General features: G+C 39.6%; 2 protein-coding genes and 1 pseudogene across 4 annotated transcripts in view; 1 reads left to right on the top strand and 2 right to left on the bottom strand.

Annotated features, from left to right (window-relative positions):
- Nucleotides 1-8,205, bottom strand: part of RC3H2 (ring finger and CCCH-type domains 2) — a 45,985-nt gene extending 37,780 nt beyond the window's left edge. For all 3 annotated transcript variants that reach the window (XM_061199968.1, XM_061199969.1, XM_061199970.1), the window contains exons 1-2: nucleotides 8,001-8,205; nucleotides 324-621 (exon numbers count right to left, since the gene is read on the bottom strand). In XM_061199968.1, the coding sequence (XP_061055951.1) occupies nucleotides 324-554 (231 nt within the window). In that variant the 5' untranslated portion in view covers nucleotides 555-621; nucleotides 8,001-8,205. The remainder of the gene's footprint in view (nucleotides 1-323; nucleotides 622-8,000) is intronic.
- A 3,418-nt stretch (nucleotides 8,206-11,623) lies between these two features.
- On the top strand, nucleotides 11,624-13,145 carry LOC133097269 (liprin-alpha-1-like; annotated as a pseudogene).
- A 2,033-nt stretch (nucleotides 13,146-15,178) lies between these two features.
- On the bottom strand, nucleotides 15,179-17,791 carry ZBTB6 (zinc finger and BTB domain containing 6). Its single transcript, XM_061199974.1, has 2 exons — nucleotides 17,709-17,791; nucleotides 15,179-16,578 (listed from the first exon to the last, which is right to left on the bottom strand). The coding sequence occupies exon 2, from the start codon at nucleotides 16,567-16,569 to the stop codon at nucleotides 15,295-15,297; it is 1,275 nt and encodes a 424-aa protein (XP_061055957.1). The 5' UTR covers nucleotides 16,570-16,578; nucleotides 17,709-17,791; the 3' UTR covers nucleotides 15,179-15,294.
- Between the last annotated feature and the right edge of the window lie 190 nt (nucleotides 17,792-17,981).

Raw genomic sequence — 17,981 nt, 5'->3', positions numbered from 1 at the left:
CATTTCTTTTCACGCACCCTAATGACTAAATATTTATGTATGCTTATACAAAAATGTTTCTTATCCACCAAAATCACTTAAAAACATAACTTTTGACCACAGCACTGAATACAAAAAAGTATGTAACTATATGCAATTTACAGTTTTGCATAAGGATTTATGACATTATCTAAAGAAAATCATTTGTGGAATACAATAATGAAAATCAGGTATACTGAGTATTTTTTATGTCTCAAATATCCCTCAACATACTTTGTAGCCCTTAATGAACAAAGTTCTATAATTATTACTTATACCAAACACGTAAAATCCTGAAAGGTTACCTGGGCTCCAACTAACTGGAGAAGTGCGAAGTTGACAGGAAGCACATCAATGTCTGTGTTGATGGCAGTCTGATCAAAAGGACAAGCTTTTCGGTGAAGTTTATTCAAGCAGGTCTTGCAAACAGTGTGTGAACAACCTAAACTGATGGGTTTGTGCACATTCTCATCAAATTCATTATAGCAGATTGGACAGGACAGAAATTCTGTCCATTGAGCTGCCTGCACAGGCATTGTGGAAGCTGGATGCTCGGGTTAGCAGTCTAGCAGATCATTATTTTGCTGGGTAGTGTTTTGTAAGCTGGAAATGGACAAAAGTAAGAATTAACCATATATTCATCATTCACCTTTCAAGAGTTAACTGCTTAAGTCAACCATCACAGCTTCAAAACCTAAAACACTTTTTTTTTTTTTTAATAAATTTATTTATTTATGGCTGTGTTGGGTCTTCATTGCTGCGTACGGGCTTCTCATTGCGGTGGCTTCTCTTGCCGCGGTGCACGGGCTCTAGGCGTGAGCTCAGTAGTTGTGGCGCACGGGCTTAGTTCCTCCGCAGCATGTGGGATCTTCCTGGACCAGGGATCAAATCCGTGTCCCCTGCATTGGCAGGCGGATTCTCAACCACTGCGCCACCAGGGAGGCCCAAAACCTAAAACAATTCTGACTAGTTCTATATGCTTTGAACATCTTTCTCTTTAAATCTATTTGCTGAATTAAATTTCTGAAACCTTTTTGTGTAGAAACAATATCCTAAGTGCTCCTTCTGACTAAACATATTTATATCAGTTGCTCATCAAAGCTTTCATGTATTTTTCTTAATGACCACATCAAATAAACAGATTAACTTTCCACAATTTCATTTTTAGAAAAACAAATTACTTTGGATTGCTAATTAAAAAAAAAAAGTGTTTACCTTGGATATCTACTACCCCCAAGCATAGTAAGATATGACCTAAAAGTTAGTGAACTCTGAAAATATTGATCCAAACAAAATCACAGTGAGTCAGGAGTGAAGGAACAGCTTTGCCACCTGAATGACCAAGTCAGTCAAGGATAGTTCACCTTGGCAGTTTCACAAAAGAGGAAATCTCTGGTCAGGACTTGACTATGAGGCTAACTAAGGTACTGAAACAGTATGAGAGAAGACTGTTAATGATAGAGCCGTTTGTCCATAAATGAAAGAATGATGCTAACCTTAAAAACAGTGCCAAAGAAAAAAAAAAAAAAAGAAAATACAAATGTTGAATGTAATTCCCTACAATACTTTTGACAAAACATATCAGTTAGTGATATATTTATATATATATATATGACCAAAAACTGTCAGGTCCAATGAGCAAGATGTTGAAGAATAAAATAATATTCTTATCTAATAACTCTAAGCAGAAAAACAGCAAAATACAGTTGACCCTTCAACAACGCAGGCTTGAACTGTCCAGGTCCACTTATACACATATATTTTTTTTTTTTAATAATGCTTTTTTTTAAAACATCTTTATTGGAGTATAAGCCCTTTACAATGGTGTGTTAGTTTCTGCTTTATAACAAAGTGAATCAGCTATACATATACATACATATACATATATCCGCGTATCTCTTCCCTCTTGCATCTCCCTCCCTATCCCACCCCTCTAGGTGGTCACAAAGCACAGAGCTGATCTCCCTGTGCTAATCTCCCTGTGCTATGCGGCTGCTTCCCAGGCTGCTTCCCACTAGCTATCGGTTTTACATTTGGCAGATACATAGATATTTCTCAGTAGTAAATACTACAGTACTACGGAGTATGGCTGATTGAATCCACAGATGCAGAGGAACCATGGATACAGATGGACAAGTATAAATTATACGTGGATTAACCCCAGCATTATTCAAGGGTCAACTGTTTAAATTTCTATCTTTATATATGCATATGATTAAAAGGCACACAGGGAAAAAAATGACAGTGATTTTTCTTCTTATTCCTAAGATTAAAACGTTCCATAATTTTTAATAAAATATTTAGTATCAAAACCTCTAATTTATAATCTTTAGATCCTGGGACTTCCCTGGTGGCACAGTGGTGAAGAATCCGCCTGCCAATGCAGGGGACACAGGTTCGAGCCCTGGTCCAGGAAGATCCCACATGCCGCGGAGCAACTAAGCCCGTGCGCCACAACTACTGAGCCTGCGCTCTAGAGCCCGCTAGCCACGGCTACTCAGCCCATGCGCCACAACTACTGAAGCCCGCGCGCCTATAGCCTGTGTTCCGCAACAAGAGAAGCCACCGCAATGAGAAGTCCGCGCACCGCAACGAAGAGTAGCCCCCGCTTGCGCAACCAGAGAAAAGCCCGCGCACAGCAACGAAGACCCAACACAGCCAAAAATAAATACATAAATAAGTAATTTTAAAAATATATATATAAAAAAAATAAAATCTTTAGATCCCAAACTTGAACACTCTACATTTCACAAATTTTCTGCATCTTCCAATTCAAAACTTATATAAGTCTGACAGATCCTCTCTGGTGAACAAAAAATCTAGGTATTTAGGGCAATTATCAGCCAATACTTTATTTCATAAGAATGTTTACCAATCCAAATATATTAGTGCCACAGAAATTAGATGTTTAAAAATGTAATCAGATTCAGGACAGAAAAGTGTATAATTGATTCTCAAATAACCCCACACTCAAATGAGGAATTCTATTAACCTTTATTGTGCTTTTTATGTTCAAAAAAACTAAGGTTTTAAAAAATACCTTGGTAAAAATGAATTACAGAACTTGCTGTGTAAAAAGCACCTACACAAACTTTTCCTCAAACAGCTCTGATGCAAAGTATCTAATATCTTTATTTATAAACTACCCAAATCTTGCAAATTACATTTACTTTATTTTACATATTTCACTTTCACATTTCCACATCTGTCAATGCCATCAATCTTAAAAACAGTTTGCTTCCAACTTCAGAGATGAGCACTGAGCAGGTGAACACATCACTCCTTGAAACTATTCAACATTTTTAATGTTTAGTCTTCTAGGCTGCCGAATTATACAAGGAAAAGACCTTTAAGGAAGGATGAATTTCATGTTAAATCTAGTGCTGAGAGCCCTAATTTAGTTAATAACTTGAACTGATAAAATATTTATCAAAACAAGACACTCTATTTTTTTCTTAATGGCCACCTGTTTGGAAATGCTAATTCTGTGGGTTAGGATACCATGGGCCACTGGGTAATAGGAAACTAGTAGCAAATACTCTTTCCTTATTTAGTTTTCCAAGATCATCCTGAAATGCTTTACGTTAAAGTTAATCAGTGGGGGGAGAAAAGCCATTTCAGTTTGAACTAAACATAAAAATGCTGTCTTTCATATTTTCACCTACTAGTTTTGAAGTGTTTCAAATTATTCAGGAATACACTTGATAGTTGTAATATCTCATATGTGTTTCTAGGTCTAAGAACACCAGATGTTTTAATATAATTAATGCTGAGAAATTTAATTTCTAGTAGAAATCAAATAAATACCTTTGAAAGAAAAAAAAAATTTGTCAAATTCTCCTTCTGCTATGTGTCAGATTCTAACTTTCTGATAGGAAAATTACAAACTGAACTTTCCTGGTAAGATATAAGAAACGGTTTGACTTTTTTAAATGTTTTTCCTCAGTACCACTGTTGATAAATTCTAGATTCCTCAATTATGATAAAGACAAAATAAAATTTTGTTTGAAACACTGAAATGTTTAATTAGTGATGACAAAACTGACCTTTCATTCCTTTCAAAGGCACTTTGTAAATGTTTACCTAGAAAATATTTTTATAATTATCAAAAATGATAGCCTACTGTCTCTATAATTTATTTTTTAAAAAGCATCTAAATGACCCATAGCAAGCTAATAATATATATTGATGTGTAAAACTTGCAGGTTTATACTAATACATGCCATAGGAACTTACTTGAAACTATGGAAGTTTTAAATTGCTAATAACATTTATATTTAACAGTAAAGTAGGTATCCATCCTAAAGATACTCCCAAAACATCTCAACTTGAGATAAAATGGCTTAAAAAGCCCATATCTCTAGATATATAAAGGGACTACTTAAGAAAAACATTCAAATTAAATTATTTGCATTAAGTCATTTCATTTACTAGTTACTAAAATTGAAGAATAACAAGATAAAGCATAGGAGTAAGAAATGCTATATTAGAGAGGAGACCTTAAACAGATTTTTACTCAAGTAATTTTTCAGGCTATAAGTTCCTTGTAATGCATACTAACTCATAAAACAGGAAGAGTAATAGACACCTCTTATATGATGCAAATTAGAAATTGCTTTATTAAAGGCAAACTGCTTATCAGCTAAGTACTTTCATTTTCTTAGTCCACCATGATATTATGCACTCAGTTCAGGACTATGAAACTTGATTTTAAAATGTCAGAGTAAGGTTTATGCCCCGTTCACTATTGTATAATAAAAAAATACAGTATTTCACAATTCTCTTTACAAAGATGTAAACATTAGGGCTCAGGTCTGTTAATTAAAACATTGTTTTCATTTTAGTTCACCCATGTGAGAAACTTAAGCTACTGAAATGGACTGTAACAGTACTTCTCAATTCAGAAACCTTAAAAATAATTAGTTTTGGACTTAAAAAATTATATTTAAAGCATCACAGGTACAATTTAGACCTTAACCTATAAAACTAACAAACAAAACCAATGAAAATAATCTGTAAATTCTAAAACTCAGCATTCAAACATATGAAAAGGACTGGAAAAAAGGAACTAAATTACAATGTTAAAGACTGCTATTATATGTGCTTCAGTATATGTTATGAAAGATATATGACCCAAGTTTTACTTCTAAAATCCACTATGGGGTTGAACTCAGTTTTTTAATAAGTATGAGATTTAACTTTCAATGTCTTCTATTAGAACAGTAATGGGATAATTTTCTATTTTAACTAATGTAACCAATAAAGTTTTGCTATTTTAGTGATGACTACCTGAAAAGTACTTTTTTTGAGATATAACTTAATTACTCACTTCTGCCTATCAAATAATGGCCACTGGATAAATTTACCCTTCATATTATCAAATTCTTTAGCCTTTTGGTTATTCTGATTATAAGAAGACATTCTGTCAGGAAATTTTTGGTTTTCATGCACCTACTTCTATTCAGATAATTTATTTCTTGGAAGAGGAGTACTCTAGAACTGCACTGTCCAGTAGAAATATAATGTGAGCCACAAGTAATTTAAAATATCTAGTAGTTGGGAGGGAGGCTCAAGAGGGAGGGGATATGGGGACATATGCATGCATATGGCTGATTCACTTTGGTGTACAACAGAAACTAACACAGTATTATGAAGCAATTATACTCCAATAAAGATTAAAAAAAATAAAGAAAAAATAAAATATCTAGTAGTCACATTAAAAAAAGGAAAAACAGGTGAAATTAATTTTAATAATAATTTAACCCAATTTAACCAAAATATCATTTCAACATGTAATCAATATAAAAAATTATATTTTAAATTCTTTTTTTTTTGGACTAAGTCTTGAAATCTGCTGTGTATTTTACACTTATAGCACATCTCAATTCACACCAGCCGCATTTCAAGTGCTCAATTGCCACATGTGGCTATTGGCTAGTGTTGGACTGCGCAACTCTAGAGTCCTTAAAATTATAAAGTAATACTCAAAACTAATTTTTATTAAGAATTTGAGGTTAAAGTTACATCTACACTTAGGAAGGTTTTCATAAAACTAAAAAGCCTGACGATCATAAAGATGTAACTTAACATTTATGAGACTAGGTGCAAAACATTATTTTAAATTTTCAGCTGGCTTTATTTTACTACATGCTTCCTTTTTCCATCAATAGAAAATGAAGCTTCAACCCAGTCCAACCAAAGCAATAAACAAGTACTTATTATAATAAGATCTTATTGTAAGTTTATTTATCATTATTTGATATTGCATACAATGTGGAAGTTCTATTTCTGAATATAAAATTCTGTGTAAAGAAAAATGCTTTCCCTCCCAAAAGAATTTTTTTGACTTTTTTCAAACTGGAAGACACAGCAAATTACAAAAGCAGAAAATGAATTAATGAAAACATATGAACAAAGAACATAAGTCTTCTTACATGTCAGGTTAACCCAACAGTAATAACAGATCAGGAGTAACTCAAAGAATCCACTAATGAACACGACTGCAATTAAATCCACAAATAGGCGCCAATTTGAATTATAACATCTGCTTTTTCTAAACATGTCTGGAATGTATGTTTAACATTTTGTCCTTCTAGCTATTTTCCAAACTCTAAAAATTTGGAAAACATCAATCTCCAAATCAACAAAAATGGCAATACTGAAAGATGGTCTTTGACAGGATGTAACGGCCTCGATTTCTTCAAGAACTGAATGTGGAAGTAAACAACATAAGAAAGGGATGTTATGTTAGAACAGTGGTGTGGCTTTTTAGACAGATAAAAGAATACATGAAGTCTTCTTAATGTTTCGAGAAGCCACAACTAAATTTGTATGTTTAACTATAAACAGGCTGCACAAAGCTAACTAAAATACTTCTTTGCTTTTGGGTATAATTATATCAATTTAGTGTAGCAACATTAACTTTCTCAAGTTAATCAAAAGTTCCTATTGGAACTTAAAAGTTTGACTAATACAAAAACAGAAAAAAGATTACTTAAGCACTTTATTTGGGATACAAAGTCATTCTAACACAGGTGGTGGGAGGAGAGTAGGAATTAAAAAGAAGGGGCCTAGCTAAGGGGAGAATAGGAATTAAAAGGGAACTAGGTAGTTATTTAAAAAAAAAAAAAAGAGGGTGGGAATCATGAAATTAGATCTACTTTATGTCAGTGATTACTTGAGGCTATTTTGATGTCAAGGTTCTATCTGCCGGTATCTTAAACTGTTCTGTGATTCTAAGGATGGAAATGACAGCTACCCCCATCTTCTTCCTTCCTGAAAGCTAAGAACAGAGAAAAGTAGAGCTGCTTCTGAGAAACAAAGATGCTTTCTACCGTTCTTCTAAGATGGTGGAAGAGTCTCCTTAAGAGGCTTCCCCAAGAAGGAAAAATGAAGGAGGGAAAGAAAACCATAGCAGAATTCCCTGGCTGTTTCACGCCATTGCTCCGTCACAACCACTGTGCAACCACTCTGGTCCGGCCCTCTCCCTCCCAGGAGGTTAAGCCCTCCCAGGGCATTGTTTAGCCGGGGTCCCTATTTACCACTCAGATCGCCTCCACCATTCCTGCTTTAGGATCTCGGGAAGCCCCAGGGCAGAAAGCCGAAAAGCCAGGAGAGGACTTGGTTTCGAGGACCTCCTCCAACCCCTCTTACTAACTGGTGTAGAAAAGGGAGAGGGAAGCCTGGTCTTTGCTTGCATGGGTTCCTTAGGGGCAGAAGCGGCCCCTCGGCCGGTGTCGACCGGAGGTGGCCATTAGCGCCGGGCGCTTGGTACTGAAAAAGCCCTACCGGGGCGAGGGGCCTCCTCCGGCCCGAGACTCCGGGCCCGGTCCGGGTGTCAGGTGCGGCCCTCGGTTCCCTACCCTCGGGGCACCGGCGACGACAACGCACAGACCCCGGGCTGAGACCGGTCACCCGCCCGACCGCCGGGGACGTGGGACCCAGGCCGGCCCCGAGCCGCATCGTGCCCGCCCCCGCCCTACCTGAGGGGGACCGGGCGGGGTCGCTAAGGGCCGCTCCCGGGAGCCCCGCGACCGCGCGGCTCGGCGACGGAGGCGCCTCGTCTCGCCGGGGCAGAGCTCGGCGGCGGCTTCACGGCCTCAAACTCCATCGGGAGGTACAGGGACAGCCCCGTTGGCGGCGGCGGAGGCCGCGACGGGGCTTCCTCCTCCCTCCGCCTCCGCCTCCTTCTCCTTCTCCTCCTCCTCACCAAGGAGGCGGACCTGGAGGGATCCCGACCTAGTTCTCGCGAGAAGATACTCCCCACCTCACGCGAGATCACGCCTGACCGGGAGTTGGGGAGGTGGAAGGGAAGCGTAGTACCCCCGCCCCCTGGACTGCGCATCAGCTTTCCTCGGGTCTGCAGAGCCACCCTTTCACGTGACTAGGGAGCTCTGGAGCACTGTGGGAGGTGCTGTTAGGCGGCCTGGGCAAGCCGAAGGGCTTGATGGGAAACTCCCTGTACATTCATATGCGCCTCGAGCCAGCCTCCTAGACACTGGTTTGAGCCAGTGTCTGACTCCCACTGTGTAAGGCGTGGTATGGATTGAGCATAATCTGAGGCATCTGTATTATATTGTACTCACTCTCCCATAATTAAATGCTGACAGGATCCCTCAGTCTCTCCACATAGGTGCCAAGCAATCTCCCTATTTTATTAAAAAAAAAAAAATTCGTTTGCCTGGCACTAACGCCTTATCTCTTTGTTAAAGAGCGAATTCTGGGCTCTTCAGAAGCTGGCAGGGATAAAAATTCAATCACAAATTTTGGCGTCAATATCTCAATAAATATTTGTTGAAGGATTTCTTTTCATAGTAAACTGCAAGGTAGAATTTATTGTTTTTATAGATGAAGAAACAGGCTGGGAATAGGGATCAGGGAAATACATTAGTGGACTATATTATGTGCCAGGTCCTGAGTTACGTAATAAAATTTTTAATTTTACTATTTTGTTTCACATGCTCATCAAAATAATCCTAAAAGGCAGATACTATGTACTCTGTTACTGATGAGATACTGAAAAACACAGGTTAAGAAAATGTCCATGAATTTTAATTAAACTCAAGTCACTTTCCAATGTGAAACTGGATGTCCAACAAAAGCGTTTATGGAAGTAAACCCACCACAAATTAGAAGACATATGGAAAAGTAGTTTATAAACTGTAATGAGTTTAAATATATATATACATATGGTTATTACTACCCAGATGGCAGGAAAACATCAGTGTTTTAAAAAAAATATTCATTGGCCACATCAAAGATTTTCTTACATGCATTTTTATCCCTTTCAGTCACTTCTCTTTATGAAATATATGCCAACCCAATAGAAAGGTTCCCAACAATGATTCATTTGGTTCACTGTTTTCCATTCAACTAGATAGTGATGGATATATACATACCTTTTTTCCATTCCACTGGACAGTGGTATGTGATAACGTGATAAGATTTTTCAAAGGTGACCTAATCACATTTAAAATTTCAATTCCAATTCTCCTTCCCTCCCTGCTTTACTTTCTCCAACTCCATTTTCAAAATCTGACAGTACATTGGTTTTACTTGCTTTCTGTCTGTCTTGCTCCAGTACAACACAAGTTTCTTGAGAGTAGGGATTTTTGTCTGTCTACCTAACTTCTAATACAGGTATATATTGTAAAGACTCTGTAAATATTTGTTGAATGAATGATTAAATGAATAGCCAGGAAAAATAGTTTCCTTTAAAATTCACAGATTAGACAAAAGACAGAGCTCTCCATTCCCATCTCCACTTTATTATTTCTTATGTAAACATATAGGATAGTTACATTCAGGGAAAAATGGCAAGGATTTTCTCTTACACTAAAGTAACAACTGTCTTTCCAAGATCCGTTATACATAAATCCAGTAAATGAAGAGGTTGAACCAAAACATGCTACATATTTTTCCCATCATATCAGAAACACAAAGAACTAAAAGTGAACGTTTTCAGTGAATAAATTCAACACTTTACTTTGCCATACCTGCATTTTAAAAAAAGATTTCATTTTCCTGAAATTGTTTAGACACATCATGCAAACAGACACTCTCCTAGGAATGACTTGAGATCCCTCTGTGCTACCGAACAGGAATAAATAATAATAAATAACAACCATCACTTTCACAAAACACCCCTTCCCCCTAAGCAAAAATCTCAAAGTGCTTACAAAAAATTTCACGAGAATCTTACAAGGCACACATAAAACATAAACATAGTACAACCATAATTTTTTCAAACATCAAAGATAGATACCAATTTCTAAAAAAACCAGTTTATTACTATTCTTTTACTCTCCCCTCCCATTTCCATCCCTCCCCCACAAAATTTCATCCTAGGAAGCAAAAATAAGAAAAGCACTTCAATCACAAACTATTTCTGAAAGGGAAATGTTCTCATGCCTACAAATGGCCAATCATAGGTCAAATGGGAAAGAAAATTGAGTGCTGTGCTATCAAATTCTCCAATGGAAGAAAAACACTCTTTAATTTAGAAAAGTTCTGTCTCCAATGGAGTACTAAATAGCAACATTCATAAAGACACAAAACTCTCCTCACTTGCTTTTCCCTCTGTTCTTAGAAACTCAGGAAGATTTAAATATAAAATCATAGAATTTTAGACCTGGAAATGATCTTACAAATTATCAAGATCAAAGTTGTTACTTTACATATAAATTTAAGAAAAGCTCAAGGAGAGGTGACCTACCCAATGTCACTAACGAGTGACCTGGGAATTATGAAGTTGTTTTTCTTATCTAATACGAGAGCTGGATTACTTAAAATTTCTCCCAGAGTTAAAAATCTATAAAGGACATATTTTTCACAGAAGTATCACAAAAAAGATATTTAACATTTATAACAATCAACATGTGATTCATCACAAAATTCATTAAATGGTACAAAGTATATTACATTTTAAAATGTGGAAGGGCTTCCACAGAAACTAAACGTAGCAGAAATTCTAAATAAAGCTGAGGTGAGTAGAGGAGGAACAGAACATCTTGAAATAAGATGTATCCAGCCAGGCTTCTTTACAAATAGTTCCTGTGTTTTAGAAAATATGATTTGCCCTGCACTATATTTTAATCTTGTTATAACAGCAAAAAGTTTTGTGTTATATGTGGACAGGGATATTAGAGAGCAATGGCTTGTAACACAATTTGAAATATTGCTCTCAGTTAAATAACCACACAGTCACGGTTTTGCTTTTGGCACATTTCTGGAAGTACAGAATAAAACTCTAGGGAGGGCTTCTTTCTAGTGTAAATTTGTGCTGTGCCGCACCCTGCTACCCTTCCTGTTGGTGTGGGACTCTCTAGGGACCTAAAATCCCAGCACCCGGCCCTCCGCCCCAAGTAAATCCGGACGTGGCCATTACTGGTCAGATTTATTCCAGGCCTGAGCGCATTCTTCTTCTCTTCTCATATATTGGAAAGTTTCTTTGCCTGCAGGATCTCAGTTCCCTGACCAGGGACTGAACCTAGGCCACGGCAGCGAGAGCCCAGAATCCTAACCACTAGGCCCCCAGGGAACTCCTGGGCGAGCGTGATCTGAAGGGAAGTGTGGGAAACCTCACCTGTCGGTCTCTGTGTGGGAGATGACTGTGCGGAATCCCTCCTGTGACTGTGGGCAGCAGTCCATTCCACGTAGTGAGGTCGCCCATGTGTGCATGGTTGTGGCACAGGAAGAGGGTATGCTGATTCCAAGCATTAAACAGTATCTTTGAAACTTTCAGGATTGGCTTCAACAGCCTAAGGAAGATGCCTGGAAGAGGAAAGAACTGGAGTCTGGGACGGCTCTTTCTCAGGAACGGTTGACCTTTGAGGATGTGGCCATAAAATTCACTCAGGAGGAGTGGGAATACCTGGACCCTGCTCAGAGGGCCTTGTACAGGGACGTGATGGTGGAGACCTATAGGAACCTGATCTCTGTGGAGCTCTTCTGATGGTTCTCACGAGGAAGACCTTGCTAAATTGATCGAGCTCTGGGGAAGTCATAGACAAGCAGTCAAGAGAGCAGAGCCAGATGAAGGAACGCCTGGCAGCCCTCTCTACTCATGTGACAGAGCTGGAGGAAGATCTGTACACGGCCAGAGAAGACCTCATTAGATCTGAGGAAATGAACACGACATTGAAACGAGATGTCCGTGAAACTGAGGCTAAAAACTGCCAGTTGCAAGAACGCCTGGAGCTGGCACAGCAGAAGCTGCAGCAGACCCTGCAGATAGCAGAGGTGCTCCCCAAGGTGGAGGCGGAGCTGGCCCAGAGTGTGGCTGCACTCTCCAAGGCAAGGCAGAGAGAAAATGAATGAAGAACATAATAAATGCTCATCGGACACTGTTGACAAGCTTCTTTCAGAATCTAACAAGAGGCTTCAGCTTCATCTTAAAGAGAGAACAGCTACTCTAGCAGAGAAGAAGTCTCTCCTACTCGAAGTTGAGAATGCAAAAATGCAGTTAGAAGAAATGCAACATGGTAAGGATCAGCTAAGACTAAACCTGGAAGCCCTGAGAGCTGAACTGGACCAGACGAGGCTGAGAGGAGCTCCATCACCAAGGCCGACCCCACTTGGGCAGCGTCCCAGATGTCAGGTTCCCTGTGGCAGATGGGCCCACAGACTCCTTCAGCAGCAGCGTGGTGTGGCCGCACCCCCAGAAAGGCCGGCTGCCAGCGCTGTGTGAGGAGACTTTCAGGACACCAGCTTCCCGAGAAGCGGTACAAGATGACAAGATGACCATAAAATGTGGAACCTTGGCCCCCTCCTCCCCGCTGTCCCTTCGGCTGGACTGGATGCACAAAGGGGCGCTGCACACAGTCAGCCCCGAGGACACCAGGGATGGGCACAACTCAAAAGGTTTGCAGGATGGCCCCGTGAGCAACCCCAGCAGTAGTAACAGCAGCCAGGACTCACTGCCCAAAGCCCCCAGGAAGAAGGCCATCAAGTCCTCTATCAGCCGCTTGTCTGACAAGAAAGAAAAGGGCCGACCTGGACATCTTGGCAAGGAATCGTGATGACAAGGTGGTATTGCAGAGACAGAAAACTCATCTCAAGATGCCTTGGGACTCAGCAAATTGGGAGGACAGGCTGAAAAAAATCGTAAACTTCCAAAAAGCAAATGATCCCATATCCAACCACTGCCCGACAGCGACCACTTGGAGACCCAAGTTCCCAACCACTGAATTGCTTGAGCCTCACGAGCATGACATGTGAGAAACCTGCTGGCAAAAACAACTTTTTATTAAAATCGTTTTCAACTCGTTAGGAGGAAACATCTTACTTTCAGACGTAAGTGGCCCACAGAACTGTACACTTTTATCTTAAACCTGTTCAAGACAGGAACTTAAAGTGAGCATTTTAATGGTACAGGGAAGCACCCTCCCCTGCCCTGGCCCTGGTGCTCCCTGTGCAGACAATTTTTATTTATGAGTGACTGGAAAACAGTGACTAAAAGAAGTAGGAGGTTTACAATTCTCACCTAACAGGAAGTCCAGAGGGTGCAGTGGGGTGTGATGGATCCTCTGCCCCTTCTACCTCCATGACCACTTAATCCTTAGTGTCCTTACAGCAACTCTCGCATTGTGCATTTTTTTCAGTCAATATCCTCATAAAAAGAAAAATAAAATGGTTTTTTGCTCTCTCTTTTTATTGTATCTCTATGATATGATGGATCCTTACTAAATTTATTGCACTAAGTATTTCAATATATGTAAGTCAGAATATTATGCTATACACCTTAAACTCATAAAGTGATGTATGTCAAGTACATCTCATAAAACTGAGGGGGAAAAGGCAAATAGAACACTTTAGGAAAAATGAAAAAAGAAAACTCTAGGGAGGGTTATAAAAATTGCATTAATGTAAATGAAAAAAGTTATTAAGAGAATACTAATAGCTACCCATATTTAAACTGCTCATCTAGTGACAGTAAGAAAACTAATATATATTGCCAATTCAAGATAAAAAAAGGAATGAACTACTGACACACAGCAACATGGATGAGTCTCAAAGGCATTATGCTGAGTGAAAAAAGCATATCAAAAGGGAACATGCTACGGATTTCCCTGGTAGTCCGGTGGGTAAGACTCCGTGCTCCCAATGCAAGGGGCCTGGGTTTGATCCCTGGTCAGGGAACTAGATCCCACATGCATGCTGCAACCGAGAAGTCCGCATGCCGCAACTAAAAGATCCTGTGTGCTGCAACTAAGACCCAGTGCAGCCAAAAGAAATAATAATTTTTTTTTTTTAATAAAGAGGAACATACTATAAGGTTCCATTTATGATATTTCAGAAAAGGCAAAATTATAATGATGGAGAACTGTTGCCTGGGTTTAGTGCTAGGATGAGAAGCTGACTACAAAGGGGAAGCATAAAGGAGTTTTGGAGGGTGATGGAATGTTCTGTATCCTAATTGCAGTGGTGGTTGCATAAATCTGTACATATGTAAAAATTCATAGAACTGTACACCAAAAACAAAGGTCAATTTTACTGTACGTTAACCAACAAATAAAATAAATTTCAAAAAGGAAACAGAAAAAATATCTTAGAGCTTCATGCCAATGGTATAATTTTACTGGCCACAAAATTATTAAATGTAACCGTATTAAATAAAATCAAGAAACCTGGGCCCAATTAATCATTTCTAAAATATGTATACTAACAACTCATGGAAATATTATTGTAAGGAATATTAGCTTAAGTATAAGGAAAGTCTGCTACTTCCAAATGAATTTGAACTGTGTTCCTTTATGGTTTAAAACAATAGATACCTTGGTGTTTAGTTTAGAATCCAATAGAGTTGGTTAAAAAAAAAAATTCACTAGTCCTATCTGTTTTTAAAATCACTAATAATGGGTAATAGTATGTTTTAAAATTTATTTTCTCTTCCCATTATCCTAATTTATTGAAGTTATGGTATGGTTGGATTTTACACTTATATCAATTATCTAGAGACTCAAAATCAGAATCTGGAAATACTGCTGGATCCTCTGTCACTAGAATCAAGAATATTTAAGAGGAACACTATTTCTCTAGGTAAACCACTGGGACTTATATATAATGTATGAGATGAGACAGCATCCTCTCAGCTTTAACATGTCTCCCACACTTTGGAACTGGTAGTACAAGTTCAGAAAGAATAACTTGTGTAGGTAGACCAAAAATAAGACCCAAAGATAGGGTTGGAAATGCAATATTACAAATGCTGCATTTCTATAGAAAGACTTGCCTAACAGAATGATGTAAGGCTTACATAGCAAGGTGTGATTCTAATTATAGTCGATTTTGCCTTTCCAGATCATGCCTGGGTAGTTTTTCACCACTGCTTCTGCCATGGACAGAGGTTAAGTGCTTTTTGAGAGCAGATTTGTGCTTGAAATCCATGTCACAACAGTGGCATTTGTATGGCCGATCCCCACTGTGTATGTTCAAGTGGTCCTGAAGTGTGCTTTTAGCAGTAAATGTCTTCAGGCATACAGTACACTGAAAGGGCCGTATGCCCATGTGCCCTCGAATGTGCCGGTTGAGATTTTTCTTTTGTGTAAATGTTTTCCCACACTGTAAGCACAAGAACAGTTTATGCATCTTAAGGTGGCGCAGATAGTTTTCAACGTGAAGAAACCCCCGAGGGCACCGGGGGCACTGGTGCCTCAGGGAAAAAGCATCCTCTAGATTCTGAATCTCATTCACTGTACCATGACTTCCTTCAGTATTCTCACAAAATATGCCCTGATCTTGATTCCCAGGAACTTCTGCCACTCTGCTCTCAACTGTAGAATTGATCAGTGAATGCTGTGTTTCCGAGAAATACATGCTTGCTTTTGAAGAGGTACAAGGCTGTGAAAACTTCCCATTTTCTACACCCCCAGTACTGATTGATTCCACATGGAGGATACGAATTTCGCTGTCTTTAAAACCTATGTCTACTGAAGACAGCTCCGGTGACTTCATTTCCTTTCTTTCTGATGTCAAGCTCTCTACTGCAGACTGTAAAGCATTGCTTTCTTCTTCTTTAACATGGAAATCTATGTTTACAGGACTATCCTCTGAAATTTCAATGATCTCACAGTCTTTATCTGAATTTTCTTCTTCATTCTTAACATCTGGATCAGAGGATTGACACAGGTCAGCATGTTGATTGTTATTTTTCATAGAAAGATCAATTTCCAGATATTTTGACAAAGCTTCTGTGCACTTTTCCACAATGTGAACCATCTGAAGGTAACTAGCAGCAGTCAAGTATTTCAAAAGCTCTTTCCTTTTAACTTCAAGTGCTCCAGTGTAGCAAGAGAGCAACAATTTTCTGCCAACTTCTGCACTCTGCAAGATGGTGATTCTGACATGTTTTGACTGCGTGAGTAAAAATTGATCTCTCATAAAAGTGGAGCAAGCAGCTAAAATCACCTTGTGCCCCTGGAACTCAGTGTCATTAATATAAATTGAAACATCACAAAATAAATTCTGCTGTCTCAAGAGATTCATTTTCTGCAAGACTACATCTCCTTGCTGTTCAAACTGGAAGTGCAGAACATCAGACTCAGCAGCCATGGTCACAATCTAAGCAAAATAAAACATAAACATTGATGTAAGGATCGGGGATGCTTTCCTACACTGTGATAGTAAAAACAAACAATCAAAAAATCCTAAACCTAAACTGGGTAAAAGACAACTCAAATTCTAATCTGGGCGCTAAGAGTGAACCCCTATATAACCATCTCAAGACCCAGAAAAATAAAACGCATTTCTCTATGATCTTGTGGTACATCTTTCATACTTTTGTTACAGAACTTATTACGTTGAATTGTACTCAACAGTTTCTATGTTTTTCTCCTTGACTAAACTGTATGTGCCTTGTGTTCAAGGACATTGTTAATGCCCACTACTAAGTGGACTTAACTCAGTTTCCCAAATTAGAAACCTTAATGTAATCTCCAAACTTCCTACTCCTCATCACTACTGCAGGTCTTCCTTCTGTTCACCTGGACCAATGCAGTCTCCTGGATACGACACTCTCCTACATTCCAAACTACCCTCCTAAGTGGCACCAGATTAACATCTTTTAAAACTTTTTAAAAAATTCTATTTTACTCTTCTGCTTTAAATCCTCCATTGCTCTCCTCTACCTCCAGGACAGCCTAACCTTCTTAGCAAATACAAGATCTTTCATTATTTGGCCTTCACCAACTTTATGGCTTTACCTTTCCACTATCGTTTACACTGAAGCTTCTTTGATATTTAGATTTTCACCACTGGCCAGACAAGAAGACCCAATTACACCTTTGCACATGTTACATTCGCGCTTTCAGCTAGTGATTTGGCTGAAGGCTCAAATCAAGTAAGATTTATCCACCCGTCTCCCGGACAGAGTCAGCTGCTCTCAGAACACCACGAAAAGGAGCCTGGTTCATCTGAGTTCCTGCAGCGAGCACAGGGGCAGGCACAGAGCAGGGGCAGCTTCGGGAATATCTGTTGAACTGAATCCGGACCCCAGGTGGCCTGGAAGATCCTCCAGTTCGCCACATAGGTCCTCCCGAGCCAAGCCTGCCAGGACCAAGGTCCTGACGGCCAGGTGCCTGCAGCACCCCTCCAGCCACTCCCGGGCCGCGCCTCGCTGCTGCCCTCCTCCTCGCCCTCCGCCTCCTCCTCCGGCTTCCCCACCTGCCGGAGTTTCCCACGCGCTCACTCACCGACTCAGAAACCAGAGCCGAGCTTTCCGCTGCAGCGGCGGCCCAGGCCGGAAGGTGGGGTCAGCCTGGGAGGAAACACATCCGGTGTCAACTAGCTTCATTCTTTATTGGGGCCGGCTGGGCGTCCCGGAAGGACATCCTGAGACAGTCTCCCTTACTCCCCCCACGCCTGGAATAACAGAAAAGCCCCCGAATTCTGGCAAGTCCCATCTCTCCTGTCCCACTTTCGGTACTCAAGCCGGTCCCCTCCGTGAGCTCTCCTCAACATCCGAA

Source organism: Eubalaena glacialis, chromosome 9 (genome assembly GCF_028564815.1).
Source record: "Eubalaena glacialis isolate mEubGla1 chromosome 9, mEubGla1.1.hap2.+ XY, whole genome shotgun sequence".
NCBI classification, from domain to species: domain Eukaryota; kingdom Metazoa; phylum Chordata; class Mammalia; order Artiodactyla; family Balaenidae; genus Eubalaena; species Eubalaena glacialis.
This window is presented reverse-complemented; position numbering and strand designations above follow the sequence as displayed.